This window comes from Ochotona curzoniae, unplaced genomic scaffold, assembly GCF_017591425.1.
Source record: "Ochotona curzoniae isolate NIBS_2020 unplaced genomic scaffold, NIBS_Ocur_1.0 contig_3498, whole genome shotgun sequence".
Taxonomy (NCBI): domain Eukaryota; kingdom Metazoa; phylum Chordata; class Mammalia; order Lagomorpha; family Ochotonidae; genus Ochotona; species Ochotona curzoniae.
Window position 1 is genome coordinate 7,209,575 of NW_024465885.1, and position 21,803 is coordinate 7,231,377.

The window sequence follows — 21,803 nt, forward strand, 5'->3', positions numbered from 1 at the left end:
TCTGACACCAGTACTAACGATGGTCTAAACATCAAATTAATCAATCCCAGTAGGATTCAACAGGATAGTTACTTTGTCCTGAAGCTCTAACAGAAAGAAAACAAAGGACCTGAAGTGCTGGATAAAAAACCTTGTAAATATTCCTGCTAAAAGTGTGTGTACAGTCTTTATTATATAACCATTATAATGAAGCAGGTTTGTTTTTTGGTGGTTTTAAAACCATTTTAGATTTAGAAAGAAACTGATAAGAACTATAAATGTCACATAAGAACTTCCCTAAGTATGATGTTTTCTACATAAAAGGGGAGTTTTCTAAACTCTTCCATTCTTTCAACAAGTAAAACTAAATTATATATATATGTGTGTGTATGAATGAGGATAAAATAATACAAACAAAAGCCATAGACTCCAAAATACAAAGGCAAGGATGTAGAGGTCTGCTGACTAAACGGCAAGACAGCCAGATTTTAGTCTTCATCCCACCTCTACCCAATTGTAGGTAGTAATAACACCTGGAATATGCTAAACACAAGAAACAGTACATAACATTCACTATTTGCTCTCTAATTCTAACTCAGCAAACTATTCATCTCTGGTAACATGCTGAGTAACTCGAAACAGACAAAGTGACACCAGCTAAACCCACTAGTGCCTATCTGCTATGGCACTAGTAGATAGTGAGCAGATAGAATTTGAAGCAGATAGTAGGCATCACTTACTGCCCCACTCCTTGGGGCAATTGTTGGGCTCCTTGGACAATTCTATTGCCAGGGAGGCCACCAGAAACTGGAAACAGACTCCAGGCCATGACAGAAAATGGGGAAATTCACTGGTTGCATTAGACAAAAAGCTCAAGAAATCTAAAAGTGGGCAGGCATTGTGGTACAGTATGTTAAGCTTTAGCTTGGGATGCCTGCATCCAATATTGAGAGCTGGTGTGAGTCCTGGCTACCCCAGGTTCAATTTAGTTTCTTGTTAATGTGTGTGGGGAAGACAGCTTTGTTGGCTAGGTCCTTGGGTCCTTGCCATCTACATGGGATGGAGTTCAAGCATCCTGGCTCTAGCCTGGCCCAGCTTTAAGTATTTTGCCCAAGTGAATCAGCAGGTAATAGATTTCTCTCTTTCTCTGTTTTTCAAATAAATAAACCTTTAAAAAAAAAAAAACAAGAAGAAATGCCTTAGTTTTCAGGATCAGCTTTATAAGAAACATTGGGTATGTTTAAACATTCCTCCATCTGCTGCATTGAATACCTGGTAATCTAGCCTGTCAGGGCTTGCAGAGCAGATCATGGAGAAACACTGATTCATACAGGATATTTAGAAGTCTAGGATCTTCTGGAATTTACTTAATCAAGACTTTTTTATACATACTGAGAAAGAAATGCTGACTATCCTAAAAAATTACCTTTCCTTCCCAGAAATGCAGATATGCTCATGGAAACAGCCATGATTTTAAAACAGAATAAAACATGTCTGGAAGTCTACAGGAAGCCATAGGTCACGCCTCATTATTCAAAGTGGGGCCAAAGCTGTCTTACAGTCATTTGCTGTTTTTGGTTATCTCTGTTTAAAGCTCTGCTTACCCAGAGAACCTCCTGCTGGTGAAACCCGGCCGTCTGCTGTCCTGACAAGGTGTGTAATCTTGGTTTTTCTTGCTTTTCTCTTTTGGCTGCCCACCAGTGGTTCTTGCATTGTTGTTGGCTCTGGAGTGTTGGGAAGGGATAGGGCATTTTTAACCTTATGCGCAGGCTCTATGGTGTTTTTGTCTTCTGAAAATATGGCTGAAATGAGACAAACCAAATATAGTTAAGCACAAAAACACAGGCAAAGCAACATTTCTCTTGAAAGGAAATATTTCCAAAGGTCTAACTCATCTGAATGGGGAGTTTGCAATCAGTGTTGACTATTGATAGAAAAAATAAAACATTGCTGACAATTTGTAAATAAGTTTATCACTTATTTAAATTTGCTTTGATAAATTAAGTGCAGAGGATTAAGACATCTTCTCTCTTTTTTGAATATTTGCTTAGTTTTTGGACCTTGCAGGTTGCTGGGGAAAAGAGGATGATAATGCATGCAAATCTTAGTCAACAGTGTCCCAACACACCAGAAGTACTAGTGGTGATCAAGGTCCACAGCTAAGACTCTTGCTGATCTAATCTGGAGGAGAAGGCAAAAGAGCCTTCTTTTCATCTAAGGACATGGAGAGTAAGTTCTTAAACTTACATTTAAGGTTGGGACATTTGCTTTCAAGCACAAGGCTGGCTGATCAGAAAAGAAATTGTGAAGTCAGACTTTTTTTTGCAGACTACTTAGAAAGGACAGGGGAAATACTGGTAAAGACAGCACATAAATGAAACTCTCCAATTCATGGAATTCCAGGACAGGGTAAATATGTTTAGTGAAGTTCTGTATGTCAAGTCAGCTCACAGAGAAGCCAGTTTTAGGTTCCTAAGCTGCAACACAATCAATCATGACCGCACTCTCTTACATGCTCAATCACTGCATCAAGATTAAGGAAGTAACCTTTCTGCTAAGTCCTTAATCCCAGTTTAAATATATTTGGAATGTCTGTGTTTCTCCTTATTTGCTTCCCTTCTTGGGAGTTCACCCTTCCTATTCCCTTCATTTAAAAGTTAAAAAAAAATGCAACAAAAATGAAAGAGAAAACAACAACAAAAAGAATAGGCAAATATGAGTTTAGTAAATATTTAGGGATATATGCACAAAATCAATTTTCATGATTAAGATTAAAACAACTTTAAAGGCTTTTAGGTAGGGAGGAGAAGTGTTTTTCTAGCCAAGCTCTTAGGAGAGACACTGAAATAATTTTGAAATATAAGAGGAGAATGTTTATCAGGATATTCAGATCTCATGACAAACTCTGAGAAAACTAAGCCTGGAGAATAACTAAAGGAACTTGTAAGGTGGGTCTGAAGGATGTTATTGACGTATATGTAACATAGAAAGCAAAGACTAAGAAGGGAGATAAGGAGCAAGAGTAACTCTGGGTTTGAAAAAGATGTACTTGTTAAACCTCATTTTAAAATTATAAACTAGCTTTAGTAGATTTAGGTCCATTTCTGATAAAGAAAGGCCATGAATTAATACAATCTCTGGCCCTGGAAATCAAGGCACCTGAAAAGAAGTTGATCCCAGATTTCACATTCCAAAACAAGTGGGAAATAATTGTAATTATTCAAAAGAAAGTATATAAAGCAGAAATCACACCATCATTTGTGGCTTGGTCTGACCTCAATATTGCATAACAGATGGGTTGTGTGGGGACAGGTTTAGGATAACAGTTATTTAAAAAGTTATTTGGCAAAGTTCCCAAACACCTTTTTTGCATAAGTAATTAAAAATCAGAAAGAAAGGTTCCTTTTAAAGTTGTAAATCTACAATTTAGGTAATATCACTTATTTATAATTTAATATTTGGCTTAACAGAGGTCAGTGGTAGTATATATTTTAATAATTGTTTTAGTTTAAAAACTAATAAAAGTTCCTAGCAAAATAAAAGATAATGTGTCCCATGACTGTGCTATAGCCTTAAAGTTCAAAACCTCCTGTAAGAAGAAATCAGAATCAGAACTTACAATGAGTATTAAATAACTTCTGCACATTCAGAATTTCTACATTTCTAGTTTCATATCCAAATCTATTAGTTGTCCCTTCTGTTTACTTATGGAGCCTTGTACCCATCTCAGACATGACCACTCTCTTACAGATCAACATTCTAGAAAGAGCATAACATCTTCCCCCTTCTCCTTCCTGCCTGAAAAACCCAGAATGAGGGAAATAAAGGTATAGCAGGGAACCAAAGATGAAAGGTATCCTATATCCAAAGAACTTCTTACAGAAAGAAGAACTGAGAAGGCAAAAGCAAAGGCATGGGTACTACAAAAAGGCCAAGTGAGTTGGGAAAGATGACCTGATTTCTATACAGAGACCTCGAATGAGAAAGTAGAAATTATAGAATTCTATTCTTGAAGTGACACCATAAAGGTCTCAGTTCCTTTATGGAAGATGAAGGTCGAACTAGCCTAGCTCTTAAGCAGCCATCAAGCCCTAAAACAATGTAAGTTTTGCCACATAGCTACAATTAGGACAAAACAAGCATATAGTCCATGGCAGAAAGGGGTTGGAGAAGAACATGACTTTGACAAGCACTGTGGTATTTTTGTTTTTTGTTTCTTAGTGGTGAGCTCTCAGATGGTTTCATTTCTCCCCAGTGGTTGCTTCTATTCTTGTTTGTCCCAGAAAAAATTGTTGTAAAAACACAATGAGAAGCCAGGCCATGGCTGAAAGGGATTGCAAACAGGAGGTACAATGCAGGCCTATGAGCACAATGGAATGAGGGAAAGCCCTAACAGCCAGTAGCCTAGGGATAGGAGAATCAAAAGCAGGCTGGCCCAAAGATTTCAATGATACTGAAAACTTAAAAATCAATAGACTGTGTAACTGAAAAGGAGTAAATCAAGAAGCGGCAGCAAAGAATACAAAGGCTGAGAAGAAGACTTGCTGAGAAGTCTCCTCTTAAACTACCAAATCAGGAAATAATCACGGGCCCTACAATCATCCATGTTTGTAAAACATATGGGAAATGACCATGCCGGAATTTCTAAGGTCAGATAGGGTCCCCGTTCCATGCTTTGACTGAGGGGTTAAGCCCAGAACATGCTGTCCTATGTGTGGTGATCTAAACGCAGAACAGCCCTCAGACAGAAACTGCTTGAGACAGCGAGAATCAGGGAAGACCAGTGCATCAAAGAAAGAGGGATATGAGGACCAAGCAGTGATTTCAAATCCCACAACACAGGAAAAGCAAGCAAAGCCCAGCTGACAGACATCAGCTGAAAAAGGGCTCAATGAGGGAAACAAGCCAAAAAAGAGTGCAAAACCAGCACCCTCATCCCCAATGCCACACTAATGGAAATGTGAGGAAAGAATGGCTTTGTCATCCTAAAGCAAATTAGTCAATTCTTTTACAGCTTTTAATTGAACACACAAAACTACTCAAGCACTGTGGAACAAGTCCGCAGGGCTAGTTTTTATACTCAGCAATAACTATAACACATTTGTAAGCGGATCATCTGAGAGTGATACTGCCAGTTCACTCCTGTAGCCACATTAGGATGTAGCAATAAGAGACTTCTGTTTTCCAAACTGCGCACAAAACGTAGAGTGAGGGGTTTGAGGGAGGGTGGGAGTCGGGGAGCAGCACTGTACTTATGTCCTGGGAAGCTACTAAAGTGCTCCAGAGTTGTGAAGTCAATCCAACTGGGTAATTCAAACATGTTCTGAAATGAGCAAAGGCAGATCTAGAATCTTGCAGCCTTTGGTTGGCCTCGCATGAACTAAAACAACAGTCAGAAACTGAATGGAACACAGAAAAAAAAAATCAAATGAATGATCCATATATAGGATCCATTTATAGTTAGTTGCACACCTCTAATTTAAGAGAAGAGACCAAGTTAGACTGGGCTCTGTGGGTCTGGTTTGCAAAGCCAACTATAAACAAAGGTGTTTCCTGTGTAATCGATGTATACGCTGTAAAGAAATGAATCGGATGAATATCCCTAGCCTAAAGATTATTTAGTTGAAAATACCATTTGTATTTTCAATACCTGAAGCAAATGAAGGTTGAAACACTGCAGACAAGCCTGAAAAATTGAAACTGTAGGTCACTGTGCTAAAGTGGATAGTTCTGATCTCTTTCTTTTCTGCTTTTGTTGAGTGCTCTTTAATTCTTTCCCATACCTTTGGGACTGAGAAGTCCTTCTTAATTCACTAGGGTTGCCATCAATGTGAAATTCAAAACAAAATATGTATGCAAAAAATGTAAATATGTATCATCTGTATGTATTTACCCACTACAAATATCAACTGGCATTAAATATTAATAGTCATTAATTATTACAACTAGAAACCTTTAAGGAAAGGTTATGCGATATGATAACTGGGTAGAAACAAACACAATGACAGAGGTAGATCTTGGCATATCAGAAACTTTTAATACTGAGCCTTGGGCAATCTTTTTTTAAATATGTGAAGTTATTTAATCATTTTGATTTTTAAAGCAAAGAGGAAAATACATAAAAGAGATGATAAGCATAGCATTTAAGCCTCAGTTGTATTACTAAGCACACCAAGATTTCTGATATTTTCAAAGGAGAAAAAGTGAACCACAAGGCATTACACACAGGATGGGGTAAGGCATGGTGAACTTTAAGCCATCCATGTTAACAGAAGTCAGAAAGCTGAACAACTGCACAACCTCCGTTGAATCAACATTTTCATTACAAGCATCAGCTACAAACAATCCCTGTCAAACCTTCGCATGGGATTGCTTACACATGTCAAAATTATGTCTTCATTTTCTGTTCCTCTATATTTATACTTTGCAACACAAAGTTTTAATAAGCAGTGACTTGGCCATAGGTGAGACAGGATGAAGTAAAGGACTTATTTAATTCGCAGAGCACATTGTCACCACTCAAACAACTGAGTGCTAGAGATGGTATGAAAACAAACAACCAAAAAGGTCATTTTTAATTACAGGTAATTTTCTGATTCCCAAATTGATTCCTTTTTCCTGTACACATAAAATGAGCATGCACACTCTGTATTAAGCAAGGCATGCATTTTTTAAAGTACATGGTTTCCAAGTCTTATTCCACAAGCACTGCTAATATATAAAATTAAATATCACCAATAATAAGTCTCCTAAATTCTTGGAACTACTTATAAAGTAGTTCTTAAAGGCAGAAACTTGTTTTTACCAGAAAAGACAAAAGAGATTACAATGCAGACCTGGCACTGTGGGGAGCAAGTAAAGCTGCTGCCTTTGGTGCCAACATCCCATATAGGTGCCAGTTCATATTTTGGGTGCTCCACTTTTGACCCATCTTCTTGCTAATACACCTGGGAAACAACACAGAATGGCCTAAGTAGTGGGGACCCTGCACACAAATGGGAGACTCAAAAAATTCTCTGGCTTCTGGTTTTGAATGGGCCTGGATCCAGCCGCGACAGCCATTTGGATAGAAGATCTCTCTCACTCTCTGTCTCTCCTCTCTCTGTGACTTTGCCTTTCAAGTAAACTAATCTTAAAAAAAAAAACAAAAGTTTTTAAATAGTCCAAAAATAGGTCTGATCCTGGTACAGAAACCGAGAAGATCAATGGAACAGAATAGGACGGAGCAGAGCCCACACATGTATAGCCAGCTAATTTTTGATGAGAAAACTGAAAACAATCCTGGGGAAAAACTTAGTCTCTTCAACAAATGCTGTTGGGGCAACTGGAGAGCAGCCTGCAGAGGTACAAAGCAAGACCTCCACCTGTCTTATTATACAGAAATCAGCTCTACATGGATCAAAGACCTAAATCTGCATCCAGAAACCATCAAACTATTAGAGGAAAACATAGGATTCACTCTCCAAGATACAGGAATGGAGAAACTTCTGGAAAAAGACACCAAAAAGCACAAGTAGTCAAAGCCAAAATAAACAAATGGGACTACATCAAACTAAAAAGCTTCTGTACAACGAAGGAAACAAGCAACAAAGTGAGAAGCAACCAATGGAATCGGAGAAAATCTGCATACTACACAACCGAAAGGAGACTAATATCCAGAATTAACAAAGAGCTTCAGAAACCCAGTGACAGCATAACAAACACCCCTTTGAATAAACAGGAGAAGGAAATGAGCAGACATTTTTTGAAAGAACAAATTCAAATTGCTAATAGACATACGAAAAGATGCTCAGCTCCCTAGCCATTAGGGAGATATGAATGAAAATCACATTGAGGTACCACTTAATTCCAGCGAGGCTGACCTACATTCAGTACTCTGCTACCGACACCCGCTGGTGTAGATGTGTACCTTTCTTCACTGCTGGTGAGAGTGTAGGCTAGTACAACTTCTATGGAAGTCAGTATGGAGAATACTAACAGAACTGTGAATAAACCTGCCATATGACCCAGTTATCCCGCTTTTAGGAATATCCAGAGGAAATGAAATTGGCATATGAGAAAGAGATCTATAATCCTATATTTATAACAGCACAATCCATAACAGCAAAGACATGGAAACAATCCAGATGCCCGTCTAAAGAGGAGTGTATAAAGAAACTGTGGTATATCTACTCCATGGAATACTACTTAGCTTTGAAAAAGAATGAAATTCTAACATTTGCAATCAAATGATCTCAACTAGAGAATGTTATACTCAATGAAATAAGTCAATTCCAAAAGGACAGATATCATATTCTACTGATATAAGGCAACCTTCATGCAAAATATAAGATCAATAGCCCTTTCAATATTGTTTTGACTGTAACTCACGGGTTTTGATTTTTTGTTTTAATTTTCATTTTTTTCATAATAGTTTCTTTTATTAGAGTCTTCACTGACTCACAGGTCATACAGTAGTATCCTTTTCTCCGAGAAGGTTTTTTATTTTCTTTTTCATTTCTTCAATGATGATATTAGTTAACTGGTAGCATGTTATTTAGCTTCATGTTGTAATTTTTTTAAACTTTATTCCTGTTGTTGATTTTGTTTTATGGCTTCTCATTAAGGGAATGTATAGTGATGGCGTAATGGAGACCATTATATCCAGATGTGAAGATACAATGCAGCATGCATTTCTACTTCCAAGTCAAAGACGGACTCCAATGAAACTGTTAGATATATCTTGACAATAGGATCCTGGATTGTTTACCATTGTCTGTACCAGCAATGTCAGGACACACTTAAATAACAGAATGATAGACTTACGACTGCTTATGAAGGGCTATACTATTGTAATAATAAAGGGTCAATCAGTGGTGGGGGGAGAAGTTTGGGGGTGTGATAAGGGAAATCCCAGAGCCTAAGGAACTGTATCATAAAATTACAGACAAAATAGAAGGGAAAAACACTCCAACCTAACTATAAACACAGTGGTCTGATCTACTGGTGCAAGCCACTGCAAAATAAGGCTTTCTGGCCTCTAAAAATTATGCCATTTCTGGCTTGGAATATCAAATTAAAAAATGAATGTGACTTCTTTTACCTTCTGTAGGGTGAATGGCATCCAAGAAGATTTGCTTGTTTGACCATTTATCCCCACTTCCTAAAAACAGTGACAGAAAAAGAAAGGAAAGTGAAACCATACTTTTAGAACACACACAGAGCACAAAAAATAAGACACTATACACAATAACCTAAATATGAAGCGTCACACAAATGAAGCAGAATTTTATTTCATTTTCAATACTGAAACTGGCATTTGCTAATAAAATAAGACCACACAGGACATGAATTTAAAAAGAACACATTTTTGTTTTAGGAAATATTCTCAGATTTCTGTGTAATCATATTAACCTTCTGAAGACCCGTAAAAACAAAAGCTGACATGTTTAGCTCAGAATAATGTCTCTTTACTAAGAGAAAGGGAAAAAACGCTAATATTATAGAAAACAGAACTATGAAGCCCATGTATGAGTGAAAATTAAAACCACTTAAGTAAAAAGTTACAGGAACACACAGACACATACATCTACACAGAGAAGATCGCTGCATTTAAAGCCTCATTTTAAGATATATGAAATGCTTCACACTGGCCATGCAAGTTGGATGCAAACTGGCATCAGGTGAGTAGGCTCATGGCAGTCACGATGCTAACATGCAGGGAGCTGCTAAAGAAAGCCCAGCTTCCAGGCCTTGTGGCTCTACTGAGCCAGATGGGAAGGTTTAATCTATTAAAAACATGAAAGAAGAAAAGGAGTCCTGAACTCTGAGATCTTGAGATGAACCCTCAAGAGGTTCAAGGGTCCATCAAGATCGTTCAATGACACAGATGTTCAGAGCAAAGGGGCTGGCGGGAGCAGCAGAGTGCAGGAAAGTCCCCAGTGTCCTCTGGAAATAACAGTGTGTGACTGAAGGAGGTGGGCAGACGTGTCTGGCAAACAACTTGTTCTACAGATGGCGGAGAAGGGTTATGACTTAGGAGCAGAAAAAAAGGTCCACAAGAACCCTGAAGTATCAGAGGAAGTACAGGAAGGTTGGGGCTTTCACATGAATGTGAAAGGAAGCAGGTGAGTGTGGCCATGGGCTGAAGGGTTGCCAAATGTGAGAAAAATGAGAACAGTCAAAGAAAATAAATGGGTAAGAGGCTAAGAGTACTAAATTACACAATTCACAAGATGTAGATGAGAAAAGCCGCAGTTTTGGGATCATTTGGGGCTCTGAAAATAGAGACAAATACAGATTTGAATGGGAATCTCAATGAAGTAGATCTGCAATTAGCTGCAGAGTCTAAAATGAATGAAAATGCCAGCGCTGGGAGCGAATGGCACTGAAGCAAGCACAGGGGAGAAGGCAAAGGCAGTGCACAGAAGCATTCCTTAGAGATGGATTCACAATAGAGGCAGCCACAAAACCTTAACGGAGGGTGGAAGGCACCAATACCTTTTTCCGGAACATTAGGCTTCTCCTTTTTGTGCTTATATTTGCTGACAATTTTGTGGAAAAAGTTCTTTTTCTGAGACTGGAAAGGACCTATAGACAATATTAATATAAATATATTTTAAGTTCACAATATGTCACAGAACAATATTGTGTGCTTTCAAACAATTTTCCCTCCTCCCCCAGCTGTAGGCAACTGCCTAGGTTGTCTTGTACCCAGGCAACTGTTACACTGCTGGGAGAAAAGCAGCAAGTAGCTGGTGGGCATTCTGGACCTGATTAACGCCAAATTTGTGTTAACTATACCAGTATGCCACCATAGTTACTTATGTATTGTATATTTAATTTTTTAAAGCTATGTAGGGAAGACAGGGAATGCTGACATGCTGCCACGGTCCCCAGGCGAGGGTGGCTGCAGATTGCCTGGGGAAGAGGGTTTGCGGGTGTAATGGTGCAGGAGAGGCTAAGGGCATGTTTGTCATGGAAGGAATGACTTCTGCAGTTTTCCATGAATTGGGCCACTGCACTTGCAACTTAGGTGAGGGAGCTGAGATGGAGTGGTTTCTAGAGGGGAGAACCGGTGGGCATGTCTAGGTCTAGTCAAGACATCTGTCCTTGTAGGAGACCTGGGTTGGGCTAAATAGCATCGACCATTTCCCTTTGATGCACACAAAAGCCAGGAATGGGAGGCATAGCTGACTGTGTTAGGATGCAGTACCTGTCTATGGGTGTCAGAGCAGAGGTGGACCACATTTGGGTCACAGCACCTATTAGCACACAAGAGAACCAGATCTGGGGACAGATTCTATTTTGACTTTTGAGAGGGCTCACTTTGTGGGTCTACAGCATCTGCCAATTTATGTGGAGAGCTTGGTGTGGTGACTGGTTGAGCCAGACTAGTCACACAACTCACCTACAGGAGCCTCCTGACACTCACAGGAACTAGGGCTGGAAGGAGGTCAAGTGGTGCCAGGCTGGAGTGCCCAGTGATACATGCAAAGGCCAGGACTGAGGGCAGATCATGCCAAGCAGGGCCACTGCACCTGCTAGCACGTGTGAGATCCATGTCTGGGAGCAAACCTTGTAGCGGAACTTAGGGAACTCCCCTACTAAGCCACAGCACCTGCTGGGGAGCACAAGAGCCTAGGCTGGGGACAGGCCTGGCCAGCCAAGGCTGTAGGACTCATCAGCATTTGTGCGTGGTTGGTCTGGAGACAGGCCAGGTTGGGCCAGCCCTTAGCACCTGCTGGCACACATGAGAGCAAGGACAGAGTGTGGGCTGCTCCTGGTTGGGCTAGGCTGCCACACCCACCAGTGAAAGCTGAGACTGTGGGCGGGCCATGCCAGGCTGGGTCTAAGCACCCACCAGTATAGGAAATGCCCAGGACTGGGAGTAGGCCTGCTAGGGGAATTCTGGAGACTCCCCGGATGGGTTGCAGCTCCCACTGGTGAGTGTGAGAGCTAAGGCTGTGAGAGGACAGGCTGGACAAGGCTGCAGCACCCAGTGGAATGAGTGTGGCTGTATCTGGCAGTGGGTAAGACCACACTGGGCTCCAGTACCCATTAGTGCTTGTGAAAACCTGAATAAGTGTGGGGCTGGGCTTGGCTAGGCTGCAGCACTTGCTGGAATACACAAGATCCGGGGCTGGGAGCAGCCTGGTAGAGGAACTTGGGGAACTCCTCTGCCAGGCCATAGAGAACCACAGCTGAGGGCAAGGCAGGGCAGGCTAGGCTGGATTGCAACGCCCATTGGCATATGTGAGTTGGGTCTGAGGATGGATTGGGTTGGGCCAGCCCATAGCTTACATTGGCATGCCCATAAGTTACAAGAGCCAGAAGAGGGCACACACCAGGCTGAGTTGGACCACAACATCACACGAAGGCTGGGCATAGGCCAGGCTATGCTAGGCTGCTATATCCATTGGCAAGAGCTGGGACTAAGGGCAGGCCAAGCTGAGCCATTGTAGTAACTGCTCACAAATGCTGAAACCGGGACGGGCTATCTCAGATTCAGTTGTAGCATCCGCTGATATAACCAAGACCCAGAGCTGGGAGTTCCCCCAGTAGGGGAACTTTGGGGAACTTCCTAGTAAGGGAACTTGCTGGGCTGCTACTTCCACTGGTGAATGTGAAAGCTAGACTGGGCACAAGCCTTGCTGGGCTAGTTCACTGTACCTTCTGGCATGCATGAGAGCCAAAATAGGTTCAGGTCAGTCAGGCTAGGGAGCCGCACCAGCTGGCAAGTGATAGAACTGGGTGTGAGTCATGTCAGGCTAGACTGCAGTACTACCTGACAGGTACAAGATACAGGGCTGGGAACATGCCTGGCAGGGGAATTGTGGGCACTCCCTTGCTTGGCTGTACCTCCTTCTCATGAGCATGAAAACCAGGGCTGGGGATAGATCAGGTGAGACAAGGTGGTGATACCTATTGGCATATGTGAGGGATGGGTATGGGGACAGGTTGGCCACAGCTACCATGGGTGTGCCTGAGAGCTAGATGAGATGTAAGCTGGGCTTAGCTGGGCTGCCGTAGAGGCTGGCACATGCAAAAACTGGGGCTAGGGGTGGGCCTGGTGAAGGTTTTTGGGAGTTGCCCCAACTAGGCCACAACACCTGCTGGTATGCGTAAGGGCTGGGTCTGTGGTGGGTTGGCTGGGCTGGGTAGCAGCACCTGTCAGTTCATGTGAGGTATGGGCTGGGGCAGAACTGATCAGACAGCATCCACTGGTATGTGTTGGCTGGCGTACACAAATGTCAAGTTGTAGGTCACCACCCCAGGCAAGATTTCTTGAGGTATTTCTGACTAGACTGCTCAATTCAGATCCCTGACACCCCAGAAAAATCACAGGATGTGTGGTCCCAGCTTGCCATGCATGTATAAAGACTGGACCTCTTCAGTTGCTGATGCCTGTGCAGTGGACAACATGACCACGTGTATATAGGAGCTCATCTAAGCCAGCAGGGGATGCCAACTGCCTCACCAGACAATGGAAAGTAGAACAGGTTGGACAATTCTCCTGGCCAAGCTAGCGGCATGTGCCTGGGTCTGTGGTGGCACTAATATAGACTTTATCAACCAATAGACTTTGGAAAGATTTTCTTAACCCTGGTGCAATGAAGCCAACAGCATCTCAGAATAACAACACTCTTAGAACACTCTTCCCAACATTGAGGTCTTTAAGGTGTCATCAAAAGACTGTCCTCCATCCCCAGTTGCTAATTTAGTTTGACAGCAAGCGGTGGCTCCCTCCCCATCCTTCCCTATGGACATACGAGGAAAAAAAAATCCTGAAACATTTGTCCCACTCACTTTCCTCCATACCTTACCCTCCGCACTCTAACTGGGGGCCTAACTGCTCATCCCTCTTAATTATATAAATATTTAAAAAAATAAAAATTAAAAATTTCCTTCTTTTGCTTACTCATCTAGCTGGTATGCTCAAGTTCCCTTCATGAGCCTTATTAAAACCTAGTGGTCTTTTTCTTGGAACTGCATCAAGCAGTAGCCTCCATTAGGGCTGGGAACTTTCTGAGCAGAAGCTGCAGGCTTAGCAAGTAGAAAGAGATTACAGTCAGTAACAGTGCCACAGCCACAGTCTGAGACAGAAAAAGCTTAGACTCTTATAGGGATCATGAAGGAATGGAGGCCTTATCTGTTTTATCTCTCCCAACAACTCTTTCAAAAGACAACAAGTGACTACAGAGCACTAGACAGCTTTCTGGCCACTTCTGAGGACATTTTTTGAAAAAATTTGTAATTTAAAAAACAGGAAAACATTTGCCAAAATCCTTTTTCCTGGACAGGAGGTAAAAAGGGAGGCACAGATTCTGTGTTTGCTTTCTCAGATAAACAAAACAGAATCAAGATGTTTTCAGTTATCAGAGACACCAACAACAGTGCTCACATCCTCCAATCACGCACGTGGTCTTCTACAGTTTATGGATAATCCTGTGTAATGCTGATGTAATAACTTCACATAGCGGCTGTTTCTGCCTCTGGAAATAGGATCATGATAGGGTCTAACTCACAGGCTTGGTGTGAGGATTTAATTAGCAGCCTCCGCAGATGCTCCTGTCCTATGCCTTCCGGGGGCTCAGTGCTCTGCCTCCTGGCTGACGAAAGGCTTCCTTCCACCAACGTGGTCAGTTCCTTCCCTCCGTGTGCCAGTTCGACCCTTCCTGTAGGGGTGATCATTATTTTCTCGCTCTACAGCGGGCCTCTCCACCATTGTACAAACACATGTATAGGCTTTTACGGAGCAAACTTTCTTCCCATTGGTTGCAGGGCCAGCTTTCTGCTGCCCCTGGCAGCAGCATTTTTCTCAGAGAGGTCACGTGTTTACACGGTTGGCAATTTCTCCTTCCATACTTTCTTAAACCCACTATAATCGGGCTTCCTCGCTGCCACTCAGGAAAAGCTGCTCTTCTCAGCATCATCAATGATCCCAAGCTGTGAAGCACAACCTTTAGTCCTCAGCTGTATCAGTAGTTTCATTCTTACACAGCTGGCAACTCTTTGCCTCAATGCTTCCTCCTCTGGCCTTCTAAGACACCACCTTTCCTTGCTGCTTCTCTTCCACTCACTCACATTCCCTTCTCTGACTGCTTCTTTGTTTTAATTTTAAAATGCCTCGTGCTTGATGCTTGTCCTGTTGGTTCTCATCCTCCACTCATTGCTTCTAGTCTCTGGGCTTTAGAAACCAGCTAAGGGCTGATGCCCACAAATACACAGTGAAGCGAGACTCGTTCTGTGTTCTTTGAAAAGCCAGGAAGCGTACAATATTTCACTAACATCTTTGTGGATCATAGCCCCCTTTATTCTTTCACCTCATATCTTGACTCTATCCTCATTCCTCACATCACATTAACCATTCTGGCCTCCTGGCTACTCTCTGCACATGCTCTTATCTGCCTGGAAAATGCTGTTCCCCTAGATACGCACATGACTGCCTTCCTCCAGGCGGTGCTAAAGTATCTGCAGCTCACCTGACTAAAACTGCCACCTAACCCCACGAGCATCACCTGGGAACATCCTTTCCCTCACAGACCCCATTCTTTCAACTGATTTCTAAAATTACCTTTATTAAAATGTAATTCACATACGGCACAATTCTTTTAAAGTAAACAATTGAGTGGTTTTACATCCAGACATCTACAATCATCACTAGTCCAGAACAATCCGTCACCTCAAAAGTGAATCCCATATCCTTTAGCTATCACCCTTCCCAAGCTGGCATTCCCAACCCTATGCAGTCGCTGCTCTATTTTGTCTTATAGATATCCCTGATCTGTACATCTCTTATAGACGGATTGTGGATGATATGACGGAATGATATGTGGCTTCTGACCGGCTCTCTGACTCAGCGTAGTGTTTTTAAGACTCATTCATACTGCAGCTTATATATTAGGCTGAGTAATAACCTATTGTAAGAATCTAACAGATTTGTTTGTTTATCCTTTCAAAAGTTGATGGACATATGGGTCACTTCCAGTTTTTGGCAATTATAAATAATGCTGCTATAAACATTTATGTACAAGCTTTTGTGTAGAAAATGTGTTCATATCTCTTGGGCATATGTTGTGAAGTGCAAGTGTTGGATCATACAGTAATTCTTTTTTTTAAGATTTATTTATTTTTACTGGAAAGGTGGACATGCAGAGAGGAGGAGAGACAGACAGGAATATCTTCCGTCCGATGGTTCGCTCCCCAAGTGGCTGCAACAGCTGCAGCTGAGCCAATCCGATGCCAGGAGCCAGGAGCCAGAAGCTCTTCTGGGGCTTCCATGCAGGTGCAGGGTCCCAAGGCTTTGGGCCATCCTCAACTGCTTTCCCAGGCCACAAGCAGGGAGCTGAATGGGAAGTAGGACTGCAGGGATTAGAACCGGTGGCCCACATGGGATCCAAATGTGTGCAAGGCGAGGACTTAAACCACTACGTTATCGCGTTGGGCCCCATTCAGTAATTTTAAGCTTAATTGTTTCAGGAAGTGCTATGAAATAAAGTAGCTGCACCATTTTATATTCCCACTAGCAGTGTATCAGGGTTTCAATTTCTCCATACCCTTGTGAACATTTGTTATGTCTTTTTGATTATGACCATGATTGCTATCTTTCTTACTGTGGTTTTGGATTTGTATTTCCATGACAACTGATGAGTTCTTTCATGTATTTATTAGCCATTTGTGTACATTCTTGGGGAAGATGACTATTGAAATTGTCTATTTAAAATTATCCTTATCTTTGTTACTGTTAATGTCTTTATATATTCTAAAAAAAAAGTCCCTCATCAGATATATGATTTGCAAATACTTCCTCCCATTCTGTGGGATGTCTTTTTCAATTTCTTGAAAGTATCCTTTGAAGCACCAATTCTAACATCATCATTTATCACTTCATCTTTTGTTGCTTTGGAGTCATGTCTAAGAAACTACTGCCAAATCCGAGGTCACAAAAATCTAACTCCTTTGATAGTTTTAGCTCTTATATTTAACTTTCAAACTGGTAAAACTTTGTATATACTCTGTGAAAAGTATGCATGCAACAATGCTGTACGCATTCAATCATTCTTTGGCATGTAGAGATCCTGTGGCTCTAGCATAATTTAAAAAAATGCTATTTTACTAATGAATGATCTTAGTGCCCCAGCTGAAAAACAGTTTACCAAAAAAAAAAAAGTATGAGTTTATTTTTGAACTCTCAATTCTGTTTCATTGATTACACATTTGTCTTATTGCCAATACAACATTGTCTTGGCCACTATTGCTTTTCCATCAATTTGGAAATCATTTTTTTTTTCTTTTCAAGATGATTTTGGACATTTTGAATCTCTTGTAATTCCATATTAATTTTAAATTTATCAGTTTCTTCAAAGAAGTCAGTTGGGATTTTGAGGATTAAGCTGAATCTGTATCTATTTGGGGGCATATTTCATTGTTAACAATATTAAATCCTACAATTCATTAGCATAACATTTTTTCACTTATTTCAATGATTTTTCAACAGTGTTTCTATAGTTTTCACTGGGTTCCTCTTCTTCTGTTAAATGTATTTCTAAGTACATTTTTTCTAAACAAATGTACATGAAACTGTTTTCTTAATTTCTTCTTTGGATTGTTCTTTAGAAGTGTACAGAAATACAAGTAATTTGATCAAATTAAGCATGCAACTCTACATTACTATTTATTTGCTATAATAATCTTTAGCGTGTTTTTTAGGGTTTCCTATATAAGATCATGTCCTGTGAGGCTAGAGATCGCTTCATCTCTTCCTTTCCAGAAGGCTTTTGTTTCATTTTCTCCCCTAACAATACTGACTAGCAGCTCCCACAGAACAGGAATAGTAAAAGGGGACACCTGCGCCTCATTGCTCAGCTCAGAGAGAAAACATCCCACCTTTCACCACTAAAGACGATGTTAGGTGCATGGTTTTGGAAATGCTTTAATTAGGCTGAGGAAGTTTCTATTACTAGATTGTTGAGTTTTGTTTTTTTTTTTTTTTTTTAATCATAAAAGGGTTTTGGATTTTGTCAAATGCTTTTACCTACGTCTACTGAGATGATGGCCTAGTATATGGTATATTCTGGAGACTGCTCCATGTTCACTTAAGAATGTATATTTTTGGGCCTGGCGCAATGGCCTAGCGGATAAAGTCCTCGCTTTGAATGTGCCATTATCCCATATGGCCGCCAGTTCTAATCCCGGCAGCCCCACTTCCCATTCAGATCCCTGCTTGTGGCCTGGGAAAGCAGTCGAGGACGGCCCAAAGCCTTGGGACCCTGCATCCACGTGGGAGACCTGGAGGAAGTTCCTGGTTCCCGGCTTCAGATTGGCGCAGCACTGGCCTTTGTGGTCACTTGGGGAGTGAATCATCAGATGGAAGATCTTCCTCTCTGTCTCTCCTCCTCGCTGTATATCTGACTTTGTAATAAAAAAATAAATGAATCTTTTTTTTTTTTAAAAAAAGAATGTATAGTTTCCTGTTTTAAGGTAAAGTATTCTGTGGATGTCTGAGAGTTTGTTTACAGCATTGTTTAAGTCTTCTCTTTCCTTATTTATTATGTAGAACCTCCAGACAATACGTAACTCTTAAACAATAAGGAAAGTACATATAGTGTTTGAAAGAAAAGTGACAGAGCAAAAAGAGAAAAGTTTAAATATGCAGCACTGTCTTCATTCACAGAATGGTTACGTGCCTGGAAAGGTGTTGAGCACACCACAGGTTCTCAGTAAACATTAGTTTCATGAATTGATGCTTGCCATGAAATGAGAAGTCAAGAAATAGCATTTGCTGCTGATGTGACAGACATTATCCATCAGTATAGTCAGGTTTTTTGTGATGGTTACATCAAGTCATCATTTTAAATAAACAACAGTGAGACTTCTGAATTGGCTATTGGTGGTTTGAAATAGCAATGCAAAAGTCCCCCTTGCTTAGGCCATTGGAAACATGAGCAAGAAAACAAATTTTACAAGCACAAAGAAATGCTTCAGTGTACACACTACACGTAGTATTACAGGCATTCTTCATAATTTTTTGTAGTCACCTCTTCTTGTATTTTATATTTTCCAAGAAACTTAATACCATTGCACCTGAATGACATATAGGCAGTCCTGGAAAGGGACGTGGGAAAGAGGAGCTAAACAGTATTGAGCCTTCTCAGGATCTTATCGATCCTAGTGATTTACTTGCAGGAAAACAACCCACCATTAGGAACCCTAGTTCAAAGAACATGAAGAAGGGTGTTCACAGGAGCAGACTGCTTCGATGTATGGACTGGATTAGGAATGAAAAAAAGGATGTGTTTTTTTTTTTTCAAAACTAACCGCACTAAGAGAAATCTAAAAAGTATAATTTAAGGACAAAGCTAAAGATAAAGCTTGTCAATTTTAACATGAAAAAAAGAACAACCAGAATGGTTTTAAACATAGAAGAGCTTATGTAAACTTACATTTTAAAATTCTTTGCTCCTAGTCATGCCCCAAACTACGGCTATATAACTACATTAAGTAAAGTACAACTTTAGGTGAAAAAGAAAGTGACAAACTTGAAAGGAGAGTAATTGATGAGATCTAATTGTAGTCAACCAAAACTAGCAATTTTAGAGAAGGACTGAACAATTTGATTTCTGCCCACCAGCATAATATATTCATGTTTGACAGTCAAAAGAAAATAAGTCAAAATTGTAATAAACAACAAATGATCAGGGAATTCACTATTTTTTCCCTTTGGTTATTGTTAACATTAGCACGAAAGTATCTGGAGAAGAAGAAAAAAGATGGGAAATGAAAAACAGAGAAAAGAGTTTTTAGAAGGACCTTCGCTCTACAACTACCTTAAGCTTCCATCCAATCTCTTCCTGCACTAAATTTCTTGAGCTTCAGAAGCTCAACACAGAAGCACTTGCTACAGGTATGCAAACTGCTTTAGGCCTCCATATAAGATTCTATGCAAGATGGCCTATATATTTTTTTTCAGATTTATTTTACTTAATTGAAATGCAGTTATGCAGAGAAAGAATAGAGAGGAAGACTCACGTGAGTGCATACACACACACACACACACACACACACAAAATCTCTCTCTCTGAGAGAGAGGGGGAGAGAGAGAGAGAAAGAGGGAGAGACAGACAGAGGTCTTTCATCCATTGGTTCACTTCCCAAGGGCTGTAATGGCTGAGGTTGTGGTAGATTGAAGCCAACAGTTTCTTTGGAGTCTTCCACATCGGTGCAGGAGCCCAGGCATTTAGCCTACCTTCCGCTGCTTTCCCAGGTTATTATAAGGGAGTTAGATTGAAGTAGAGCAGCCAGGATTTGCCTATAAGAGGGTTAAGCTGCCACCTGCAGTGCTGGCTGTAATCTAAAGGTACCCATCTTCTCTACATCTCAGCTTCAGGGTTGGGTAGGAATAGCAGGGCCAAACTACAAGCAGAAAGGGTAAGCGGGGTGGCTGCCATACAGACACCAATAATAAGCCTTCTCACACGTTCATGCTGTTTTGAAGTTTGCTGGCAAATGGCCACTGTTTTGGGTCAGAAGTTACAGTGGCAAGGGAGTCATTTCAATTTAAACTGTATGATGATTTTCCAGGGTCAGCAGGGAATTAAACAAATCCTCCTCTTGAGGACTGCTGTGAGGAACACACACCGGGCATAATGCTGAGGATGGCAGCTTTTGATTAGGTGCTACAGCAGTTACTATGTTTGTAAGCTCTAAAAGTCAGGGGGCTGCTTCTAAGACTGGCTTGTCATTTACATATGGACACACACACAAAATGACCAATGAACAATAAAATTGTTTGTAATAATTATATCAAAGTGCTTCTAGTGTCTGGGCATGTAGATTTGCTGGCTTGAATAAGTTAAGATTCATTGAGGAGGAGGAGCCACCTTCTTGGGCTGAATAAGCATGCTCTATTATGGAACAAGATTATATTAAGAATACTTTTTTATATCTGCAAAAGTGTCGTCACCATGTTTCTTAAAACGCTTGGTAGCAATGAAGATGTCCCAACAGCTACAGGGAAAAATACAGTGTTCTGTCCAACCGAGAAACTCTATCTTCCTCCTAGGAAAGGCTGTCATCAGATTTCGGTTCTCTAAGGTTAAAAGTATCCTTAGCTTGGCCCAACCCTACAGGGGGGATTCTGTCTTCAATGCTTAATTATGTAAGTCTGTTTCTGATATTTTCTTAAAAATTTCAACTTAAAATTTAAAATTTCTAATTTAAATTTAACATGTAAGTGTGAATTGGGGAAAAAATGAGAAAGACCAATGGTATGGTTGCTAATGGGCCAAAGAATTACATGAAGAGAAATGGGATAAAGGAGACATGATGTCAACGGTCAAGACGATGCATAATTTAAACACTCTAAACTGAGCTTAATTTGCTTTTATTCTTATAACTCTGCATGTTTTAAAATTGTTAATGTGTAGGAAACTCTGACTATGGATACTTCTGTAATCAATGTTTTATACATTCACACTACAAATAATGCATCCAAACAAATTCCTTAAGAGGTTATCATTAGGGTCTGGCTCTGTAGCCTTGTGGCTAAAGTCCTCACACTGAATACGCCAATATCCAATATGGGCACCGGTTCTAATTCATGCAGTTCCCTGCCTGTGGCCTGGGAAAGCAGTTGAGGATGGCCCAAAGTGCTGGGACTCTGCACCAGCATGGGAAACCCATAACAGGCTCCTGGCTTCAGATTGGCTCAACTCTAGCTGTTGCAGCCTGGGGAATGAATCAACGGACATAAGATTTCCTCTCTGTCTCTCCTCCTCTCCGTATATCTGACTTTGCAATACAAATAAATAAATCTTTAAAAAAAGAAGTTATCATTAAATTCA

General features: G+C 40.7%; 1 protein-coding gene across 2 annotated transcripts in view; it reads right to left on the reverse strand.

Moving 5' to 3' along the window:
* Window positions 1-21,803, reverse strand: part of BBX (BBX high mobility group box domain containing) — a 275,103-nt gene that overhangs the window by 14,198 nt on the left and 239,102 nt on the right. For both annotated transcript variants that reach the window (XM_040980525.1, XM_040980524.1), the window contains 3 exons: window positions 10,459-10,548; window positions 9,062-9,121; window positions 1,584-1,781 (listed from right to left, as the gene is read on the reverse strand). In XM_040980525.1, the coding sequence (XP_040836459.1) occupies window positions 1,584-1,781; window positions 9,062-9,121; window positions 10,459-10,548 (348 nt within the window). The remainder of the gene's footprint in view (window positions 1-1,583; window positions 1,782-9,061; window positions 9,122-10,458; window positions 10,549-21,803) is intronic.